At 42.0% G+C, this 24,815-nt stretch overlaps 1 protein-coding gene across 1 annotated transcript in view; it reads left to right on the top strand.

Annotated features, from left to right (window-relative positions):
* The window catches only part of PRLR (prolactin receptor), a 30,037-nt gene extending 5,685 nt beyond the window's left edge, over window positions 1–24,352 (top strand). Inside the window, exons 2-9 of the mRNA XM_044276417.1 lie at window positions 6,049–6,157; window positions 6,278–6,410; window positions 10,404–10,573; window positions 13,428–13,597; window positions 14,575–14,716; window positions 18,060–18,159; window positions 19,681–19,750; window positions 20,586–24,352. Of these exons, the coding sequence (XP_044132352.1) occupies window positions 6,094–6,157; window positions 6,278–6,410; window positions 10,404–10,573; window positions 13,428–13,597; window positions 14,575–14,716; window positions 18,060–18,159; window positions 19,681–19,750; window positions 20,586–21,593 (1,857 nt within the window). The 5' untranslated portion in view covers window positions 6,049–6,093 and the 3' untranslated portion in view covers window positions 21,594–24,352. The remainder of the gene's footprint in view (window positions 1–6,048; window positions 6,158–6,277; window positions 6,411–10,403; window positions 10,574–13,427; window positions 13,598–14,574; window positions 14,717–18,059; window positions 18,160–19,680; window positions 19,751–20,585) is intronic.
* Window positions 24,353–24,815: the final 463 nt, after the last annotated feature.

The raw sequence follows: 24,815 nt of genomic DNA, 5'->3' as shown, positions 1-24,815 counted from the left end.
CTATCCTACAAGTGATGCCTTGACACATTTCGACTTGATAGCTCTGCTAGAAGTACAATTACTCCGCTCTGCTGCATCTGACACCTCTACTATAACCCTTATCAAACACGACTTTCTGCATCTGACAACCACAACCACAGCTGAATTTTCCTAGAACATATGTGACAAACTCAGCTCTTCTACATCTGACAGTTCTCCAGGGACCTACAGCTAACAAACTTGGCCTTGCAGCATCCAATGGCTCGGATGCGGACCAAGACAACGGCCGTGTGCATGAGGCCTTAGACCCCACTTCTGTCAATCTCTGCTCTGCTACATCAAATAGTTCTAATACAACCAACACCTGACAAATTTAGTTCTGCTGCATCTGACAGCACTCCTAGCACGTACAAGTGGCAGACTCAGCTCTGCTGCACCTGACAGTTCTCCGGGGACCTTCATCTAACAAGCTCAGCTCTTCTGCATCTGCTAGCTTTACGTCTGACAAACTCAGCTCTGCCGAATCTGCAATTTTCATGTGTATGTTATGAAGCGACGTGTGATGGGTTTCATTGTCGAATCAAACGTACAAGGAAAATGGCATTCCACCTGCTGTAAAAAAATAAAATATAATAATACTACAACCCCCATCAGCCTCCAGTCATTTCAACAGAGAGCAAAGCAAGAGGCAGAATAACCTGATGCAAAAGCTTTCACGTACTTCTGGTTGTGCGGCGGACGCACATGACGGTGATGTAAGCAGCATAGCCATAGGCGTCACTGGTTTCTATTGTGCTATATATAGGCTTAAAGGGTTTGTCCTCTCTCTGCAAATTATTAGTCTGGATGTAATGGGGGGGGGGGACAACACCCTTTATTAGACAGAGTGAGGGGATGCTGCAGATATCAACCGTTAGTCCCGGGGGGACTATTTAATTAAGAAGGGCTTTCAAAGTGAGCAACCCCTTTAAACACACCCATTTGTTTGAGGTTTGAGGGCCCCACAGAATCCCTGTGTCATGCTCCGCCCCTCAGGTTCCAAGTGGGACGCAGTGTATCAGTTTTGTCCAGAGTGTGTGTGTAAAGGTATTACTTTACTACATGGTCATGTCCTTATGACAACACTTCCTGCCTAGCCTTGTTCAGCTTTATCATAGGGGCAGTTACACGGACGGATGCCCCTTGACTTCAGTCACCATATGGGCTTGGTGAAGACCCCATGGCGGTGCCCAATCCTCCACCGTATATTCTTCTACCCTTCCATATTGCACCCTCTGCTGGCAGCCATGTGCAATAGCCTCAGCATTCTCATTATGTTGTTACTCAGATGGTTCAGGCCAGGGATGGACATAATGTACCTGCAACCTATGCAGTAGGGCAGGGGCCCAGGAGGTAACGGGGCCCACTGTCTTTATTAAAACGCATAAAGCTAATAAAGTTCCTTAGAGAGAAGACCTAATGTGGGCTCAGGGCTGGGCTATTAGAGAGCAAGGAGCCCATATACCTTCTTGCACAAGGGTCCTCTTGAGGTCTTGGTCCACCCCTGGTCTGAAGCTCCTCTATGTCTGTGTCCTCATGACAACACTACTGGTTTGTCTGGGATTGTTTAGCTTTGCGATAGGCATGCTCCCCATTTGGAAACCTCTATCTAGGGCAAATTGGGGCTTGGACTTGTGATATAGGTTAGCCCAAGCTAGGCTTGTTTCTTCCTATGGGCTCCAAAGGAACTACATTGTCTGCCTCTATGGTGCTGATGCCTCCTTAAAAGGGTTTTCCAAGATTCTGATATTGGTTACCTTATGTTAGGTCATCATTAACAGATGGGCTGAGGTCTGACTCCTGGCAACTCCGCTGATGAGCTGTTTGAGGAGACCATGGTACCCTGGTGGGGGATGCAGCCTCCTCACCACTTACCAAGCACAGCACTGTCCAATGGATAGGGGCCATGCTTGGTACTGCAGCTCATCTCCATTCACTTGAGCAGTGTGCTGGGGCAGCTGTCATATAGAGATATAGCAGAGCTGAGTGTGCTGGGGCAGCTGTCATATAGAGATATAGCAGTGCTGGGTGTGTTGGGGCAGCTGTCATGTGTATAGATGTACACTGGCTATAACCGCTATAACAGAGTCTACAGTAGAAGTCTCATGAATGTGATCTCACCAGAACGGCGTCTTCAAACAGCTTATTGGATAGACCATCAATATCAAAGCCCCTTTAAATATGTAGATCCAAACCTCCATCCACTTTAATTGGTTTGTCTTTGATTAGTATATGTAAAATATTGTCATAACCTATGCATGGGGTTCATGTCGACCCCATAGCGGTTCCCAATCCTCTGTAATTCATAATGAACACACAGCACACCCCTTTACCTTTGCAAATTGCACCCTCTTCTGGCAGCTGTATGAAATGACGCATAGTCTATAGCAACATTCTCACTATTTTGCTGTCGCTGCAGTTCAGGAAGGCAGGGCGGATACATAAAGTCTGCACTGCTCTAGGCATTTGAACAGAGCTGTGTGATTTCAGTCCTACCGCGATGAGGTAACTGTAGGACGGGGTGTTCTCACATGCGCTTGTGTAAACAAAGACAAAGCATCAGTGCTTCTTAAAAAAGAAACTCCCCTGTAATCCGACTTAGCTTTATTTACATAGCTGAGCTGTGTGCGAAGAGCAGGTTGTTTGTAGTATTGATTGAAACAACAGCGCCACCTGGTGTATGCAACTTTTTTTAATCCCAGGTCAAAGACAGTGGGAAAAAAAACTGTAATTGAAATATCAACTATTGTGACTAACTAGCCACACCCCTCTAATAGAACATCACTAATTATGGTTGATCCTGCACAATCACCCACAAGGGGAAGCTGGGGCTGACAGACGCCACCCCAGCAATAGCTGGGCTTGGCAAAAATTTGGATGCAGGGTGCTTGACTTCAGTAATACCCTCTGACGACCATGGCACCAGCAAAAGAAGTGGTTATCATTGTACCCACACAGTCAGCCCCTGCTACACTCTAATGCATTGCAATCCAGTCTAGACAATGCTCTGTGAGCTGAACAGCCTGGACTTCAGACTGATACATTGTAACAAACTAGCAGAGTTGTATCCAGTCTAGATAATGCTCTGTGAGCTAAACAGCCGGACTCCAGACTGATACATTGTAACAAACTAGCAGATTTGTATCCAGCCTAGACAATGCTCTGTGAGCTAAACAGCCCGGACTCCAGACTGATACATTGTAACAAACTAGCAGAGTTGTATCCAGTCTAGACAATGCTCTGTAAGCTAAAGAGCCTGGACTCCAGACTGGATACAACTCTGCTAGTTTGTTACAATGTATCAGTCTGGAGTCTGGGCCGTTTAGCTCACAGAGCATTGTCAAGACTGGATACAACTGTGCTAGTTTGTTACAATGTATCAGTCTGGAGTCCGGGCTGTTTAGCTCACAGAGCATTGTCTAGACTGGATACAACTCTGCTAGTTTGTTACAATGTATCAGTCTGGAGTCCGGGCTGTTTAGCTCACAGAGCATTGTCTAGACTGGATACAACTGCTAGTTTGTTACAATGTATCAGTCTGGAGTCCGGGCAGTTTAGCTCACAGAGCATTGTCTAGACTGGATACATTTGTATCCACTTCTCAGCTGAGGGCAGAAGTAGCTATGGACAGGATTACTGCTTCTGAATGGAAACTAAGGTGTCCTCAATTCACTGACAGTAGGCACATATCTTGAAAAAAGTGAGAAATTGAAACACAAAGTAGATTAGTCTATACACCAATCAATAGTTAATATTAAAGGGGTTGTCCAGGTTCAGAGCTGAACCTGGACATCCCTCCATTTTCACCCAGGCAGCCCCCCTCGCATGAGCATCGGAGCAGTTCATGCTCCGATGCTCTCCTTTGCCCTGCGCTAAATTCGCACAGGGCAAAGGCATTTTTCTGAGTTCCGGTGACGTACCGGGCTCTCTATGGGGCTGACAGGAACCCCGGTGACGTCACCGGCACTGATGGGCGGGATTTGGCTCTGCCCTAGCCAGTAAAACGGCTAGGGCAGAGCTAAAGCCCGCCCCTCAGAGCCGGTGACGTCACCGAACACACTGCTGGGCGGAAGTTACCGCCCGGCAGTGTGTTATTGAAAACAAAAGAGCCCGTGCCCTGCGCGATCTAGCGCAGGGCACTGGAGCGCATCGGAGCATGAGATGCTCCGATGCTAGGCTCAGGGGGGCTGCCGGGGTGAAAATAAGGGTATGTCCGGGTTCAGCTCTGAACCCGGACAACCCCTTTAACTTTAAAAATGAAGCCTCTGTAAGAGGTTAATGAATTGCTCCCTGTTTGTGACCAATCCGTGAACCGCTGCTTATTGTCACACATTTGTTGGGATTACGGCAGGAATTCTCGGACCTGATCCTGTTACTGTAGGACATTCCGGCGCTCTCAGGAGGACGCGCTCCTCATACTTTACCTCACATTCTTACTGAAACCGTGGATTCCTTTGTTTAATTTTAGAATTTTGTGTTTTCTTTCAGAGCCAAATGTTTCTATGTAAAGAAACAATGTATCGCTGTGTATGATGCTTTAAAGGGCACCTCTTATTTTAGAAAAGCTTTGACACAGGGATCAGCTCAGTGATTCTAGTCCTTCATTTGAGCGATTAAATGGATCCCAGGGCCTAGACCGCGCCGATCCAAACTTCTGTCATGTGACTGTGATGTGTCAAAAAAATAAAAATAAATGACAGGGGCCCTTTAAATATATATCCCTGGTGACTATTCCCTTAAAGTGAACCTCCACTTTGAGATGCTATTGGTTATGTTATGGAACTTACCTAGACAGCCGGCTAGCAGAGTGTAAGGGATCGTCCCACGCTTGACCCCATTCATGGAAAAATGTTCTTTCCCAGTCTGGCCACTGCTCCCACTGCCATTGACAGCAAGCCCACTGCTGATAATGAGCCAGATGCAAAGTTCTGGGCAGCCAATGGTCAGTACTCAGAAGGACATGTCCAAAATGGTGGGTATCAGGTTAAAATCCTAGGGGGTGACGGCCAAAAGGGTGGAATACTAGCCAGGATACTACAAGCAGGCAGGAATGATAACCACCTTAAATAAATCAAAGGGTTAAATAAAGGGGTTGTCCAGTATTACAAAAACATGGCTGCTTTCTTCCTACAAACAGCGCCTCCCCCGCCCATAGGTTGTGTCTGGTATTGCAGCTCGGCTCCATTGAAGTGAATGGGGCAGGGATGCAATATCGCACACAACTGGTCGACCTTGGAGGGGCTACCTTTGGAAGAAAGCAACCCCTTTACTTTACAATTTCTACTGTTTTCCATTTGTGACATCTTACTACGTGGAAACCATCATTTACAGATCCGTTATTTTTGTAATATGTCGAATTTAATACTTTGGGTGCATTACAGAGCCCTGTTATGATAGGGCAGAGAGTCTGCACTGAATATTACTGTACTGAACCCTTTTCACATGGCCTGTGGTACCGGGGGCGTCTTGGGTTAGGATGCGGAATCCGGTAGATCTGCAATCAGTACTTAAACTGTGTTTCCATAAAATGTACACAGATCTTTGTGATCATGCAGTGGAGTGATTTTATGATAGAGCTCCAGTACATGGAGGTCTGGAAGGCTTCCCGTAACCCGGCCTGGATATATTCCAGTAAGCCATTGTCAGAGAGCTTCATACCGTAACCTGATGCTTCATATTGACCGGGTTATTGTATCCTGCTCATATCCTTACTTTGGTTTCTCTGTCATAAGAGGCCACAATGAACAGAGTAGTCCAGCCAGGGTGTCTGATGGGGGCCCTTACAGCCCCTCTGCGACATAAGACAACAGTATAATAAATAGCACATGCTACGTTGGGGGCCCTTGTTTTAGGTGCTTTTAAATTGCAGCCACTAGGGGTCAGTGTTTTGCATTGTTGCAAGTTTTATGGCCTTTGTGTAAAACAACAGTGACATCTGCAGGCCAGAGAGGGTACTACACTCCCAGGTTTAAAAAGCAATGCTCATGCAACGAATACATCCATGAAACCAAATGTTTTTTTCTCTTATAGTTAAACCTTAATTGTCCAGCTTTGAACTTGAAACCAGCAGCCATAATGCTGCAGAAGGTGATCTGTATCCTGCTGGTACCACTTGTATTTAAAGCAACAGCATTAAATGGCAAGTATTTTAATAAAAAAAAAAAAAAGTTATCACATCCTGTCTTTTCCATTAATATTCAATTTCTTAGATGTATCAGATTCTTAGAAAGCTGATTACTCATTCAGTATCATCCTGCAGCTCAGTCACCCCCAGGAGAACCAAGTGTCAGTCACTGCCGATCCTATGAGAAGGAAACGCTTACCTGCTGGTGGCAGCCCGGGTCTGATGGTGGACTCCCGACTAACCACTCGCTAATGTACTGGACAGAAAAGTAAGATTGGAGTATTATAGTAGTTATATTCTTATACATAGGAGCAGTATTATAGTATGTATATACCTGTACATAGGAGTCAGTACTGTAGTTATATTCTTGCACATACAGTCATGTGAAAAAATTAGGACACCCTTTGAAAGCATGTGGTTTTTTGTAACATTTTTAATAAAAGGTTATTTCATCTCCGTTTCAACAATACAGAGAGATTAAAGTAATCCAACTAAACAAAGAAAACTGAAGAAAAGTCTTTTCAAGATCTTCTGTAAATGTCATTCTACAAAAATGCCTATTCTAACTGAGGAAAAAGATAGGACACCCTCACATGTATTCCCTCTTAAATTGGCTCAGATCTCACACAGGTATATCACACCAGGTGCACATAATTAGTAGATCGTTACTCTGCATGTTGAATGAGGCTTGCCCTATTTAAACCTCAGACATTTAGTTTGGTGTGCTCCTGACTGTTGAAGTGAGAGTGAGCACCATGGTGAGAGCAAAAGAGCTGTCAGAGGACTTCAGAAAAAAGATTGTAGCAGCCTATGAGTCTGGGAAGGGATTTAAAAAGATCTCAAAAGATTTTGAAATCAGCCATTCCACTGTCCGGAAGATAGTCTACAAGTGGAGGGCTTTCAAAACAACTGCCAACATGCCCAGGACTGGTCGCCCCAGCAAGTTCACCCCAAGAGCAGACCGCAAGATGCTAAAAGAGGTCTCCAAAAACCCTAAAGTGTCATCTCGAGAACTACAGCAGGCTCTGGCTACTGTTGATGTAGAAGTACATGCCTCTACAATCAGAAAGAGACTGTACAAGTTTAACTTGCATGGGAGGTGTGCAAGGAGGAAACCTTTGCTTTCCAAGAGAAACATCGAGGCCAGACTGACATTTGCCAAAGATAAAGTTGACAAAGACCAGGACTTCTGGAATAATGTTCTTTGGACAGATGAGTCCAAAATTGAATTATTTGGACACAACAGCAGAGGACATGTTTGGCGTAAACCAAACACAGCATTCCAAGAAAAGAACCTCATACCAACTGTGAAGCATGGAGGTGGAAGTGTCATGGTTTGGGGCTGCTTTGCTGCAGCAGGACCTGGTCAGCTCACCATCATAGAATCCACAATGAATTCTACTGTGTATCAGAAGGTGCTTGAAGAACATGTGAGACCATCAGTTAGAAAATTAAAGCTGAAGCGGAACTGGACCATGCAACATGACAATGACCCAAAACATACTAGTAAATCAACCAAAGATTGGCTGAAAAAGAAGAAATGGAGAGTCCTGGAATGGCCAAGTCAAAGTCCAGATTTGAATCCCATTGAGATGCTGTGGGGTGACTTGAAAAGGGCTGTACGTGCAAGAAACCCCTCAAACATCTCACAGCTGAAAAAGTTCTGCATTGAGGAGTGGGGTAAAATTTCCTCAGACCGATGTCGAAGACTGGTAGATGGCTACAAGAATCGTCTCACTGCAGTTATTTCAGCCAAAGGAGGTAACACTCGCTATTAGGGGCAAGGGTGTCCTATCTTTTTCCTCAGTTAGAATAGGCATTTTTGTAGAATGACATTTACAGAAGATCTTGAAAAGACTTTTCTTCAGTTTTCTTTGTTTAGTCGGATTACTTTAATCTCTCTGTATTGTTGAAACGGAGATGAAATAACCTTTTATTAAAAATGGTACAAAAAACCACATGCTTTCAAAGGGTGTCCTAATTTTTTCACATGACTGTAGGAGCAGTATTATAGTAGTTATATTCTTGTACATAGGAGCAGTATTATAGTAGTTATATTCTTGTACATAGGAGGAGTATTATAGTAGTTATATTCTTGTACATAGGAGCAGTATTATAGTAGTTATATTCTTGTACATAGGAGCAGTATTATAGTAGTTATATTCTTGTACATAGGAGCAGTATTATAGTAGTTATATTCTTGTACATAGGAGGCAGTATTATAGTAGTTATATTCTTGTACATAGGAGGCAGTATTATAGTAGTTATATTCTTGTACATAGGAGGCAGTATTATAGTAGTTATATTCTTGTACATAGGAGGCAGTATTATAGTAGTTATATTCTTGTACATAGGAGCAGTATTATAGTAGTTATATTCTTGTACATAGGAGCAGTATTATAGTAGTTATATTCTTGTACATAGGAGGCAGTATTATAGTAGTTATATTCTTGTGCATAGGAGGCAGTATTATAGGAGTTATATTCTTGTACATAGGAGGCAGTATTATAGTAGTTATATTCCTGTACATAGGGGCAGTATTATAGTAGTTATATTCTTATACATAGGAGCAGTATTATAGTAGTTATATTCTTGTACATAGGAGCAGTATTATAGTAGTTATATTCTTGTACATAGGAGCAGTATTATAGTAGTTATATTCCTGTACATAGGAGCAGTATTATAGTAGTTATATTCTTGTACATAGGAGCAGTATTATAGTAGTTATATTCTTGTACATAGGAGGAGTATTATAGTAGTTATATTCTTGTACATAGGAGCAGTATTATAGTAGTTATATTCTTGTACATAGGAGCAGTATTATAGTAGTTATATTCTTGTACATAGGAGCAGTATTATAGTAGTTATATTCTTGTACATAGGAGGCAGTATTATAGTAGTTATATTCTTGTACATAGGAGGCAGTATTATAGTAGTTATATTCTTGTACATAGGAGGCAGTATTATAGTAGTTATATTCTTGTACATAGGAGGCAGTATTATAGTAGTTATATTCTTGTACATAGGAGCAGTATTATAGTAGTTATATTCTTGTACATAGGAGCAGTATTATAGTAGTTATATTCTTGTACATAGGAGGCAGTATTATAGTAGTTATATTCTTGTGCATAGGAGGCAGTATTATAGGAGTTATATTCTTGTACATAGGAGGCAGTATTATAGTAGTTATATTCCTGTACATAGGGGCAGTATTATAGTAGTTATATTCTTATACATAGGAGCAGTATTATAGTAGTTATATTCTTGTACATAGGAGCAGTATTATAGTAGTTATATTCTTGTACATAGGAGCAGTATTATAGTAGTTATATTCCTGTACATAGGAGCAGTATTATAGTAGTTATATTCTTGTACATAGGAGCAGTATTATAGTAGTTATATTCTTATACATAGGAGCAGTATTATAGTATGTATATACCTGTACATAGGAGTCAGTACTGTAGTTATATTCTTGCACATAGGAGCAGTATTATAGTAGTTATATTCTTGTACATAGGAGGCAGTATTATAGTAGATATATTCTTGTACATAGGAGGCAGTATTATAGTAGTTATATTCTTGTACATAGGAGGCTGTATTATAGTAGTTATATTCTTGTACATAGGAGGCAGTATTATAGTAGTTATTGTCTTGTACATAGGAGGCAGTATTATAGTAGTTATTGTCTTGTACATAGGAGGCAGTATTATAGTAGTTATTGTCTTGTACATAGGAGGCAGTATTGTAGTAGTTATATTCTTGCACATAGCAGCATTATTATTATAGTTATATTCTTGTACATAGGAGCAGTATTATAGTAGTTGTATTGTTGTATATAGGGGCAGTATTATAGTAGTTGTATTCTTATACATGGGGGCAGTATTATAGTAGTTATATTCTTGTATATAGGGGCAGTATTATAGTAGTTGTATTCTTATACATGGGGGCAGTATTATAGTAGTTACATTCTTGTACATATGAGACAGTATTATAGTAGTTATATTATTGTACATAGGAGGCAGTATTATAGTAGTTATATTCCTGTACATAGCAGGCAGTATTATAGTAGTTATATTCTTGTACATAGAAGGCAGTATTATAGTAGTTATATTATTGTATATAGGGGCAGTATTATAGTAGTTATATTCTTGTAAATACCGTAGATAGCAATATTATAATAGTTATTTTCTGTTTAAGGTTTTTGTTTTTTGCTCACGAAGCAGTGTCTAACTTAAATATCTCATGATTTTTTTTAATGCAGAAATAAAACACCAGTTGAGTGTCCAGATTATCACACTTCAGGTCCAAACTCTTGCTACTTCAGTAAAGCTCATGTCTCCATTTGGATGTATTATGTTGTCATCGTGAACGCCTCCAATGCTCTCGGGTGGAACGCATCTAAACTCTTTGGATTTGAGGCACTTGACATAGGTAAGTAATCTGCAAAATAACACAGACACATGACTAATGGTTGACATATGGAGGTACCACGCTGGTAACATTTAAGTTTCAGCCTTGTATCAGCTTTATAAACAGATTCCCTAGTTCAGGGATGCCCAACCTGCAGCCCTACAGCTGTTGTAAAACTACAACTCCCACAATGCCCTGTTGTAGACCCATATCTGTAGTCTGTCCAGTCATGCTGGGAGTTGTAGTTTTGCAGCAGCTGGAGGGCCACAGGTTGGGCATCCCTGCCATAGTTAAATACAGGGGTGTCAGAGCCGAATTTAATACTAATTGGGACAGTACGAGTTGTGCCTCATAACGCTCGATGAGTTGAAATAATGCAGTTCTGTGTATAAGCAGAGTCCATACTTCTGCAACGTTTCAGCTCAACTCAATGGAGCCTCTGTCAAGCAATGAATCGTGTTCCCAGCACCATATATATATATACAGGTCCTTCTAAAAAAATTAGCATATTGTGATAAAGTTCATTATTTTCTGTAATGTACTGATAAACATTAGACTTTCATATATTTTAGATTCATTACACACCAACTGAAGTAGTTCAAGCCTTTTATTGTTTTAATATTGATGATTTTGGCATACAGCCCATGAAAACCCCAAATTCCTATCTAAAAAAATTAGCATATCATGAAAAGGTTCTCTAAACGAGCTATTAACCTAATCATCTGAATCAACTAATTAACTCTAAACACCTGCAAAAGATTCCTGAGGCTTTTAAAAACTCCCAGCCTGGTTCATTACTCAAAACCGCAATCATGGGTAAGACTGCCGACCTGACTGCTGTCCAGAAGGCCATCATTGACACCCTCAAGCAAGAGGGTAAGACACAGAAAGAAATTTCTGACCGAATAGGCTGTTCCCAGAGTGCTGTATCAAGGCACCTCAGTGGGAAGTCTGTGGGAAGGAAAAAGTGTGGCAGAAAACGCTGCACAACGAGAAGAGGTGACCGGACCCTGAGGAAGATTGTGGAGAAGGACCGATTCCAGACCTTGGGGGACCTGCGGAAGCAGTGGACTGAGTCTGGAGTAGAAACATCCAGAGCCACCGTGTACAGGCGTGTGCAGGAAATGGGCTACAGGTGCCGCATTCCCCAGAAACAGCGGCAGAAGCGCCTGACCTGGGCTACAGAGAAGCAGCACTGGACTGTTGCTCAGTGGTCCAAAGTACTTTTTTCGGATGAAAGCAAATTTTGCATGTCATTCGGAAATCAAGGTGCCAGAGTCTGGAGGAAGACTGGGGAGGGGGAAATGCCAAAATGCCTGAAGTCCAGTGTCAAGTACCCACAGTCAGTGATGGTCTGGGGTGCCATGTCAGCTGCTGGTGTTGGTCCACTGTGTTTTATCAAGGGCAGGATCAATGCAGCTAGCTATCAGGAGATTTTGGAGCACTTCATGCTTCCATCTGCTGAAAAGCTTTATGGAGATGAAGATGTCATTTTTCAGCACGACCTGGCACCTGCTCACAGCGCCAAAACCACTGGCAAATGGTTTACTGACCATGGTATTACTGTGCTCAATTGGCCTGCCAACTCTCCTGACCCGAACCCCATAGAGAATCTGTGGGATATTGGAAAGAGAAAGTTGAGAGACGCAAGACCCAACACTCTGGATGAGCTTAAGGCCGCATCGAAGCATCCTGGGCCTCCATAACACCTCAGCAGTGCCACAGGCTGATTGCCTCCATGCCACGCCGCATTGAAGCCGTCATTTCTGCAAAAGGATTCCCGACCAAGTATTGAGTGCAGAACTGAACATCATTATTTGAAGGTTGACTTTTTTTGTATTAAAAACACTTTTCTTTTATTGCTCGGATGAAATATGCTAATGTTTTTAGATAGGAAATTTGGGGTTTTCATGAGCTGTATGCCAAAATCATCAATATTAAAACAATAAAAGGCTTGAACTACTTCAGTTGTGTGTAATAAATCTAAAATATATGAAAGTCTAATGTTTATCAGTACATTACAGAAAATAATGAACTTTATCACAATATGCTAATTTTTTTTAGAAGGACCTGTATATACACATATGTCAATTATGTTATTAAGTGGGTGCTTAATAAATCTGGTGTATAAAAATACAGTATTCATATCAATAAGTGTGAGAAACATTGCATAAATACAAATCCATTGTTATATTGCAAACAACTATCCATCTCTCACATCTATTTAATTATCTATCTACAGATCTATCTATATCTATCTATCTATCTATTATCTATATATCTATCTATCTAATACCTATCTCATATCTATCTATGTAATTATCTATCTATCTCCTTTCTTTCTTTCCTTCTTCCTTTCTTCTCTCCCTGCCTCTCTCTTTATGGATGTAACATCTGTTCTTGAGCTGTCATCTTGCATCTATACGTTCCGTAAATAGGCCATAGCTTAGAAGCTGAGCTGTACCATCCTATAGCCTGTGTATATTTATCCCATGGCGTCTATAAATATGTCCCTTTTATATTTATCAGCAGTTTTAGGTTGACCTCCCCAGTAGCTGTAGACATCACGTAGCACGTCTTCACCTCAGTACACACAAATTGTTTGGAAAATAAGTAAAAGATTTTTTTATGTCATTAGAATTATAAATATACACTACTGATCCCTGGGTCACACGAGGCAGTGATATTGGGGATCCTACCAGATACAGATGTCACTGTAGTAGAACTGATTTCCCCTGTACCTAGGGTCACCTAGCACATGGTACCTAGGGCTCTATGACCTACGAGCTTCAAGTTGCACTTCTGCCATTATAGAAAATAAATTCTTAATTATTTTATTGAATAATTTTATGTTCATCTTCTTTATTCTTTTTAGTGCAACCTTACCCTCCCAGAAACCTCTCCTTCTCCTATGAGGGTTTAGAATCCAGCTTGCCCTTTCTTATGGTAAAATGGAAGCCACCAGAGAAGGCTGATGTTAAAACCGGGTGGATGACACTAAAGTATCAAGTGCGCCTTAGAGAGGAGAAGAAGCAAATCTGGGAGGTAAGTCACGGTAAAATGAGCTTTATAGGGCTTATTCATTGTAGACCTTTAAAAACTTGGGGGCTCGTCCGGGATCGTTTTCAGAAAATCTAGAAAAAAACTGTGATACTTGCCAAGTCTCTCTGAGCCTCCGACCACTGTCATCCAATTTTTTTCTCGTAATGATTGTGCTTTAATGACAAACTGTAATCCTGATGGCTGTAAGCCCCTGCAGTGTAACATCAATGGTGGCATTCAGTGGCTTTCATGGGACGTTACATCACTATCAGTGGCTGTACATAGAGAAAGTAAGGACCCCCTAGCAAGGATCCAACCAGGCCCCCCACACAGGACAGAAGGGTTTCTGCCTAAACCCTTTTAATGACCCTTGGGCCATTCTTCCACTGCCTCGTTTGCTAAAAGTTGTTCCTTTAGAGGGTAGAGTCCTGACCAAGTTTTCCAGTTTCACCTCCAGTAGAAGAGGAGATGATCCCAACTATGACTGGGCCCCCTCTTGCCCTGAGCCCCATAGCGGTCGCCTGGTCTGCCGCTATGGTAGTTACGCCCCCGATCACTATGAATACAATACCACTATCTCTAAACTCTGCTGCTGTCATCTGAAGTTCTACAATGCATTGCTCTCTGGTCATCTAAGAGAAATCCGAAATGAGCTTTAAAAGTGATTCAAGTAGATTATGTAACTCGTGAAATTCGACCGATTCCAATATTTTATGTTGATTTACACATCCAGCATCCCCATGTATCTGACTCCTACAGTGCATTAACCAAGCAAATTTATCAGTTTAGATACATTGGCTTTACTGCAAAAAGGCTGCTGTATAAACAGGCAGATGGGCTCGAGTCCGCCTGCCGTTTGTCTAATCTCAAGGTACCATAAGGTGTCCCTTTTTTAATAATTTTTTGATTTGCAATGTTTTATTACTGCAAATACACATCTTTTTTTTTAAATGATTTCCAAATTTTTTTCCCCATTCTAGGAACATATAGTTGAACAACAAACCAAGCTGAAATTATTTAGCTTAACCCCAGGAAAAAATTACGTGGTCCAAGTACAATGCAAGGCCGATACCGGAAAATGGAGCGAATGGGGTGAGGAAGGTTATGTTCAAATCCCTGGAGGTAAGGATCAGACAGTATCTTACAGCATCTGACCATGAGCCTGTACAGCAATGTAGGGTTACAGATCTCAAGGTTCCCATGTATCCAGAGGTCTCCCCATTTTTCTGCTAGATTTATTTCTTTCAAGTTGGCAGCACAGGGGGCATGTCTTTGCTTAGGGGGCATGTAATTTTTGCTGTGGCGATCTTCTTGTAACTGCCACAGATTCTAACAGAAGATAGGGCTGGTGACAAACTGAGTGCATGTGACCACCTCAGTGAGGTGGACAAGAAATAAGGAAAGGAACAAACAGCAGGTGGCGCTATACGGATACATTTTATTGAATAACTCACTGGATATACTACGTTTTTAACTACATGCAATTATAAAAGTATTCAGATCCAGATGCTGGTTTGAAGGAGTTCTCCAGCTTTATGCCGGCGTAATGTAAAATTAAAAGTTTTTTATACTTTCTTTAATACTATTATAACAGTTTAAGTTTCAATTCTTCGCCTTTTTAAGAAATCTGTTTGCTGGCAGTGAATGAGAACACTGTAGTTTACATTCAGAGGGAGTAATCCTGCTCTCACCTGTGGATACAATAGTATCCAGTCTAGACAATGCTCTGTGAGCTAAACAGCCTGGACTCCAGACTGATACATTGTAACAAACTAGTACAGTTGTATCCAGTCTAGACAATGCTCTGTGAGCTAAACTGCCTGGACTCCAGACTGATACATTGTAACAAACTAGCACAGTTGTATCCAGTCTTGACAATGCTCTGTGAGCTAAACAGCCTGGACTCCAGACTGATACATTGTAACAAACTAGCACAGTTGTATCCAGTCTAGACAATGCTCTGTGAGCTAAACAGCCCGGACTCCAGACTGATACATTGTAACAAACTAGCTCAGTTGTATCCAGTCTAGACAATGCTCTGTGAGCTAAACAGCCCGGACTCCAGACTGATACATTGTAACAAACTAGCAGAGTTGCATCCAGTCTAGACAATGCTCTGTGAGCTAAACAGCCCGGACTCCAGACTGATACATTGTAACAAACTAGCAACTGATACATTGTAACAAACTAGCACAGTTGTATCCAGTCTAGACAATGCTCTGGGAGCTAAACAGCCCGGACTCCAGACTGATACATTGTAACAAACTAGTACAGTTGTATCCAGTCTAGACAATGCTCTGTGAGCTAAACAGCCCGGACTCCAGACTGATACATTGTAACAAACTAGCACAGTTGTATTCAGTCTAGACAATGCTCTGTGAGCTAAACAGCCTAGACTCCAGACTGATACATTGTAACAAACTAGCACAGTTGTATCCAGTCTTGACAATGCTCTGTGAGCTAAACAGCCTGGACTCCAGACTGATACATTGTAACAAACTAGCACAGTTGTATCCAGTCTAGACAATGCTCTGTGAGCTAAACAGCCCGGACTCCAGACTGATACAATGTAACAAACTAGCACAGTTGTATCCAGTCTACACAATGCTCTGTGAGCTAAACAGCCCGGACTCCAGACTGATACATTGTAACAAACTAGCAGAGTTGTATCCAGTCTAGACAATGCTCTGTGAGCTAAACAGCCCGGACTCCAGACTGATACATTGTAACAAACTAGCAACTGATACATTGTAACAAACTAGCACAGTTGTATCCAGTCTAGACAATGCTCTGTGAGCTAAACAGCCCGGACTCCAGACTGATACATTGTAACAAACTAGCACAGTTGTATCCAGTCTAGACAATGCTCTGTGAGCTAAACCCATCAGTAGCTGCTGCACAAATCTCTCTACTGGTTTGCTACAATGTATCAGTCTGGACTCCAGAGCATTGTTGAGACTGAATGCAACAGCAATATAACTGCAAAGTGTGAACATGGCCTTAAAGGAAAGGCCAGTTTTATGTACCGTAAATGGATTTAGTCCTTGCATATTAGGAAGTTCTGCAACTGTGTAAAATACTTGCTGCTCAAGAAGGAAACATTTAGGCCTCTTTCACACGGGCGAGATTTCCGCGCGGGTGCAATGCGTGAGGTGAACGCATTGCACCCGCACTGAATCCCGGACCCATTCATTTCTATGGGGCTATGCACATGAGCGGTGATTTTCACGCATCACTTGTGCGTTGCGTGAAAATCGCAGCATGCTCTATATTGTGCATTTTTCACAGCAACGCAAGCCCCATATAAGTGAATGGGGCTACGTGGAAATCGCAAGCATCCGCAAGCAAGTGCAGATGTGGTGCGATTTTCACGCACGGTTGCTAGGAGATGATCGGGATGGGGACCCAATCATTATTATTTTCCCTTATAACATGGTTATAAGGGAAAATAATAGCATTCTTAATACAGAATGCAAAGTACAATAGGGATGGAGGGGTTAAAATATAATAAAATAAAAAATAATTTAACTCACCTTAATCCAATTGTTCACGCAGCCAGCTTCTCTCCTTTCTTCTTCTTTGCTGTGCAGGAGGAAAAGGACCTGTGGTGACATCACTGCGCTCATCACATGGTATGTCACATGATTCATGACCATGGTGATGGATCATGTGATGGACCATGTGATGAGCGCAGTGATGTCATCAAAGGTCCTTTACCCAGGTCCTGAAGAAAGAGGAAGAGAAGAGAAGCCGGGCTGCGCGAACAAGTGGATTAAGGTGAGTTAAATTATTTTTTATATTTATTATTTTAACCCCTCCATCCCTATTGTACTTTGCATTCTGTATTAAGAATGCTATTATTGTACTAAGCATTCTGTATTAAGAATGCTATTATTTCCCTTATAACCATGTTATAAGGGAAAATAATACAATCTACACAACACCTAACTTAAACCCGAACTTCTGTGAAGAAGTCCGGGTTCGGGTCTGTGTACCAAACATGCCGATTTTTCTCATGCACGCGTGCAAAACGCATTAAAATGTATTGCACTCGCTCGGGAAAATGCGCAATTTATCTTTGCCTGCAGCTTCCACTAGGGGGAGCTCAACACTCCCAATAATTAGCCCAATAATAAAACTATGCTGCCCCTAATGGCAGCACAAATAATTTTTTTACGCAACTACGTTTCTTATGAAGAGCTCAGAGAATGGTTTCTAGTGCACCCCTGGGATAAAGCTAGAACTAAACTGCCCCCTCTAGATTCATTCCCATCATATCTCATAGCTCATTGCACTTGCAGAATGACCTTTGTGCCCATCCTTTGCACATGGTGCCGATGACTTGTATGTACCAATGCCAGGTCCCTAGACGTATTATGTATTGGATGGGCGTTCCCTTCTTGTGACCCAGTCATATGCCACCCATACAAATACTAACCTATCAATGACATTATCTTTCCTCCAGTCACAAAGAAACGAGACCTGACACTCTGGATATCCATCGCTGTGTTGTCGGTCATCATATGCTTGACATTGATCTGGACATTGGCATTGAAAGGATACAGGTAGGTACCCACTGGTTATTATACAGAGAAATACATTGATAAGAGATGATATATGAGTAGATGTGCTGCAGAAGAAACCACCAACCACCAGGGAATAGAAAACCTGTGTCCACTTCCCTCCTAACCACTGACCACCAGGGAATAGAAAACCTGTGTCCACTTCCCTCCTAACCACCAACCACCAGGGAACAGAAAACCTGTGTCCACTTCCCTCCTAACCACTGACCACCAGGGAATAGAAAACCTGTGTCCACTTCCCTCCTAACCACTGACCACCAGGGAATAGAAAACCTGTGTCCACTTCCCTCCTAACCACCAACCACCAGGGAACAGAAAACCTGTGTCCACTTCCCTCCTAACCACTGACCACCAGGGAATAGAAAACCTGTGTCCACTTCCCTCCTAACCACTGACCACCAGGGAATAGAAAACCTGTGTCCACTTCCCTCCTAACCACTGACCACCAGGGAATAGAAAACCTGTGTGCACTTCCCTCCTAACCACTGACCACCAGGGAATATAACATTGCCCTCCCTCTTATCCCTGGGGTATGAATGTATCCACCTCTTCAACTAGACACCAGGAAATGTTCCACCTACTGACTAGACATTGGGGCATATTACCTACCTCCTCCTCCCTCCCTGTCCTCTGGAAGTCACAAAATATTACCCCCTCACCCACTAGACACCAAGGAACCTTCCCGCACACTAGGCACTTCACCTGTGAGACCACTAGACACTCAACACATGAAATATTACCTACTGCTTTCGTTCTCATCCACTAGACACCAGGGAATATAACCTAACCCTCTCCTCAATCACCGACCGAGCACAGAATGATGTATTTATCAGATGTTGCTCTCACTTCCCTGCCCACCCACTAGACACTAAAGTATAGGACATACCCACATCCCCCTCACTACCAACTGGAAACCATAGAACATTACTTCCCTTCCACCAGGGAATATAACCTAACCCTCTCCTCAATCGCTGAGCACAGAATGATGTATTTATCTAGATCATAGATGTTGCTCTCACTTCCCTGTCCACTCACTAGACTTTAAAAGCATAGAACATGACAGTACTTCCCTTCCACCAGGACACCAGGGAATATAACCTAACCATTTCTTTAATCACTGAACAAAGAAATTGATTTTCCACCAAAACTTTTCACCAGGAAATATTACCTCCACCAACTAGACACCAGGGAACATTACCTACCCCCATTCCCCCTCACTATTTACTGCAAACCAAAGAAACTTACTTAACAATCCTTTCATAAAGAACTGAATACAAGGGAGGACTGTAATTTTCACCTTAACTTGGTCCCATCTATAAACTTCCATCTCTGTAACAACCCCCACTACCCACTGGAAGCCACAGAACATCACCTACCCACTCGACACCAGGGAACGTAGCCTACATTTTCTACTACAGAATCGTATTCAGTCTCGATAATAATTTATGTTAATACATTTTTTAGAACCTTGCCTTATTTTAATTATTTATTGATTTGCATTAGTTGGATGTCCTGTATATGTCCTCCTGTTCCCGGACCAAAAATTATGGGATTTGATACTCAACTACTTAAGGTAAGTGCTGCTATATTTTGTACAAAATCTCCTGATTTTATTACCGACATAAAACGCCTTAGGCTAATTGCTTACAATGGTGGTGGCTATAGAAAGATTCAGTCCATGACAGGATTAGGGAAGGGTTGTGGGGTATTCCTGAGCTTGGTCCATGGTAGCTGAAACTTCTATGGTATGTATGGTCCTGCACTACCTGTTTAGACAGGGCTGGATTATAGGGAGGGAACATGGAGTTTCCACCAACTACATCCCCTGCCCAGGCCAGTTCTTCAGTTCTCAAAATCACAACTGCATCATCTGTCCAGGGGTGAAACTGAGCTTTCGATTCCCAACCCCACCATTCCCCATGTAAGCTGCAGGTGTGAAGAGGTGGCCTGGCATCTATGCAACCCTGTCCATTGAAGTCAAGGAGTCAATGGCTCAGCAATCTTGGTAACTACCATAAACTTCAGTGGAGATGATCACGACATATGAAAAGGGGTATGCATACAGAATACAGACGAGTTACAAACTGGTACAGAAGGAGAGAGGGCCCTGCCCGTGAGGGCTTACAATCTACATGGTATGGGAGAAGGACACAGTAGGAGAGGGCAGTTATATGTGGTATATGTGGTTGCAAGTGTTTTTTTGGTAGTTAAGTGGTATCTGATCCCCACCAAACTTTTTTTCCCAGAGGCCTCTTACAACTGTGAGCCACTGCTGGTCTGCCTTCAACTATCAATGAAACAGCAAAAAGAGTAGCACTACTTAAATTGGCTGTGGACAGTGGAGTCTTCAGATATGTCTAAGTATATGTGGGTGTTTATCATTTTAATATTATTCTTCTCTTTACCAGAGTGGAAAATCTGAAGACCTGTTGGGTGCTCTTGGCTGTCAAGGATTCCCTCCAACCTCAGATTGTGAAGACCTTCTGGTGGAATTTTTAGAGGTAGATGACAGCAAAGAGCACCTCATTTCAAGTCCAGAAAGAGAACCTCAGTGCCAACACATGAAAGTCAACCCTGTGGATACAGACAATGATTCCGGCCGTGGAAGCTGCGATAGCCCCTTTGCTCTTCTCGAAGGAACTAAGGACCAAAGAGTCTCATCACAGGGTTTCGAAAGCATCCAGAATGGTATCCATGATCACTTGACTGCCAAATCTCCTTGGTCTCTACAAAACAAAGCACTGGACACAACATTTTCAAATTTCAGTGATAACAATTCTTTAATTTGGTCTGATGGTAAAACATCCAGCAACCAGTCACCAAAATCCAGTTATCACAATGTCACAGACGTCTGTAAGTTGGCGCTTGGTGTCATGAATGCCAGACTGTCGGAATTTTCAATGCCAACGGAAGACGAGAGACAACCTGTGTACTTTCGAACAACCGAGAACACTGATGACAATAAATCAAATAAACAGAATGACTTGGGAGATTTGCATTCCAAGGGTGTTGAGGCGGACATGTTGAACTTGCTGCTCAACGAGAAGACGCCCTTCATGGCGCCTCGATCAATGGACTATGTCGAAGTCCATAAGGTGAACCAAAACAGTGCCCTAGCATTAGTACCAAAACACAAAGAAAACAAAGTGCGAACGGACCAATATTCTATACTGGTTCCAAACCAGGAATATTCCAAGGTGGAAAGGGTTGAGGCTGACAGCACGTTAGTGTTAATGCAAAACCTAGAGCCTCAGGTAAGTCCGCCGAGTGATGGAGATGTCATGAAGGAATTCATACAAAAGACCCAGACAACTCAAGCGGAAAAGCTCATGGGCCTTTTAAAACCTGTTGTAAATGAAGGTGAAATGAAAAGTTTTGGAATGGGTTACATGGACCCATCAAGCTTTTTGCCCTGATCCCGTTGGAATAGAACCATGGTGGAGACGCCGATGCTTGGCTCACCAGGAACTTGAGTCATCACACAGTCACTTTATCCCTCAAGAATTAGTGATATCATTAGTTTCGGTATGGGCTGAGCCTCTTAAAAGGGCAGGAGAGAGGAGCTACTCATTGAGTTGTTTACTTATGACTGGCTTATCAAAGGCAACATGCGGAATAGGACAAGTGAAACTCCAGGTCTAGAGATGCACATCTGCTTTGACCATCAGGCCCACTATTCCAAAGCGGAACAAATTATTAGGTTTTGCTTTCTGCCTTGTTGAGTGTTTTTTCTTGACTACCTTGTACTTTTGTCACTTTATGTTTTGCAATGTACACACTTTAAAACTGAAATATCCCATAGAAACCGCATCAGATACATGCATCCACAGACATTCAGTGAAGCCCATGGGTGTTGAGAACCTAACTCTTCACACTGGGGGGCCGGGAGGGGTGCCCTCATTTGTTTTCTCCATAAGAGATAAGTGACGATTTATGTGCCTGGCAGCCCCTTATCTCCTCATTGAAATAGCAGCCGCTTTAGTCTGTTGAAAGCTGTTATCTGATCGGTTAGAAATAATGACACTTGCAATTTCCACCTTCCATTTATGGAGCTTAAAGGGAGTGTTCATTTGCTGTGACTCTCTTTAAGTAAAGCAGTGTGTACTGGGATGAGATGTTCTAGAATGTCTATGACACTCAGGCTCTACCTTTATTCTCTTAAGTGCTCTCCATAGATATTTTATTCTTAAACATTATCCTTCACGACTTGCATTGAAACTACCAGCTAGATGTAAAATTAACAGAATATTTTTATAAGATGTATATTGTGTCACTTTTGTTTTTCCATGTCCTACTTGACAGCCAACTCAAGGGTTAAGTTTTTACTCGTATGCTTTATATTGTCGACTTCTAGTCTGCACATTGAAGGGTTTTGGAATTTGCAGCTATCACTGAACTGCACTTTCCAGCATGTCGTAAGTCGTGTACTACTGCTGACTTCGGCTTTAGCAGCAGTGACATCTGCTGGCCATAAGAAGGTACTGCAGGGACTTCTCACAGTGATTCTAGAATTTTTTTTTACTTAGTGAACATTAAATAATTTAAAACCTTGCTGGCAACCCATGGGAACCTAGTCATATGGCTAATATAATTCTCAATAGTTCCTAATATACTTCCTGTTAAATTTTGGGTCTAATGTGTTGATTTTGGGGATGACATATATCCCTATCTCTACTCCATTCCTTCAGCTGCGTTTCTCAAGATTGCCCTTATGGACATACCGGAGTAACAAATAGTGTATACAAGCACTTATGACATTTATTCATTCCCAGTGAAACCCCTTTAAGTGAAGGTCTACCCTTAAATCACACTTCACACTGTAATTTTTCAAATCAAAATAGCTTCAAAATGCTATGCTAATTAATTTCTTACAATACTTTTCCTGATACAGAATTCCAAATTTCCCACATAGACACACACATTAAATTCTGTCTGCCTGCAACCACCACTAGAGGGAGCTCAGGAATGTACTATTTATATACAGAGCTGAAGTATGCAGTAAGTTTCTAAGCTCCCCCTAGTGGTGGCTGCAAGAAGACAGAATGTTTTTTCTTTATAACCCGTACCTATGTAGGGGATTTGGAGATTGGTATCAAAACAACTGAGCTACGATTACAGCAAAGGTATATAAAGAAATGAATCAACACAGAACGGTGGACCTAAAAATATACTGATTGATAGCGGAGATCCACTTTAAGCAAATATGTAGACCCTAGTGGCTGCAAAACCTCTTGCAATTGTCACATGAGTGAACTGTGATGCATACTGCAACTCTTTTAATTAGTAAACATATACAGGTCACTTTTTGTCTCATCAGCTTGTGCACTTTAATAGAAGTTCTTCTTGCCTTTACCTGACACTCAGGAAAACAATTTAATTTCAGGATTTAAAATTAATAACCCCTAATATGAATAGCAGTCCAAACTATACCCATCACCTACATAGGTATAATTGTATAGTAAGTGCTACGCAGCATTGTCACATACTTTCCAGCTTATAGGCTTTATCTCCCTCTCTCACAGCAGCAAGTCTCAGCGCAATCTCAAACCTTAATAATCTAGGTTACCTTTTGTCTGCTGTAGATAATTCTTATATGTTGGAAATTGACAATTCTCCTCCAGTCCTAGACAGAGAAGGTTTCCATTACAGGAATTGGGACCTGCAGTTCTTTAAACTTGATATTGTCCCAGTTCCTTTTTATGTTATTATCTTCTCCGAGGCGAAGGATGTCGAACAGTTTCTTGTCCATTGTCAGATGTTCTACATTGCTTAAAATACTCAGGCTGCACCTGTAATCTTTTACATGTTTCCTTTTTTTTTTTTTTCTTAAAGGGATTGTCCAGTTTTCAGCCTTCACCTGCAAATTACTGTAATGTCTTATAGGTCATCTAACCACTTTCTAAGTGCCTCAGTCTATGATGCAGTTCTAACTCTTGAGAATACCCCCATAGATTTAAAGGGGTTTTCCATTTTCCGTAGATCGTACTTTGTTAGCCCGGCATTTTGCTGGTTTAAGATTTAACGCAGAGAACTGAGTCCGACCTTGTTCTTCACCACTGCCACTAACTTTTCAGCCGTAGCCTAAGGCTTCGTTCACACCAGCGTTCAGCCTTTCCGTTCTCCTGCTCCGTTATAGGAGCAGGAGAACGGAAAGGACGGATTGGGCACATAACTGAGCCTAGCGGAGCCTACGGACCCCATAGACTATAATGGGGCCCGTTAGGTTTACGCTCAGAAGATGATTTTGGAGCGGAGACAAAAGTCCTGCATGCAGTACTTTCGTCTCCGCTCCAAAATCATCTTCTGAGCGTAAACTTAACAGATCCCATTATAGTCTATGGGGTCCGTAGGCTCCGCTCTGCTCAGTTATGTGCCCAATCCGTCCTTTCCGTTCTCCTGCTCCTATAACAGCCAGCTTTCATGGGTATGAAGACTTTTGCAACCATTTGCATTGGTCTAAATGCATGTACCATAAGAAAATAAAGCAACCTTGCAAGTAATCTTTTCGTTTTATGTATACAGCTCCTATGCAGACCTGTATTTTCCCCCACTCTACTACATCTGCAGATAGAAGAGTAGCACAGGACTGCAGGAAGAGACTAGGGATATATAGGAGCTGCATACACGAAACGGTAGCA

This window comes from Bufo gargarizans, chromosome 1 (assembly GCF_014858855.1).
Source record: "Bufo gargarizans isolate SCDJY-AF-19 chromosome 1, ASM1485885v1, whole genome shotgun sequence".
Taxonomy (NCBI): domain Eukaryota; kingdom Metazoa; phylum Chordata; class Amphibia; order Anura; family Bufonidae; genus Bufo; species Bufo gargarizans.
The sequence above is the reverse complement of the archived record's forward strand: the minus strand, read 5'-3'. Positions and strand labels throughout refer to the sequence as shown.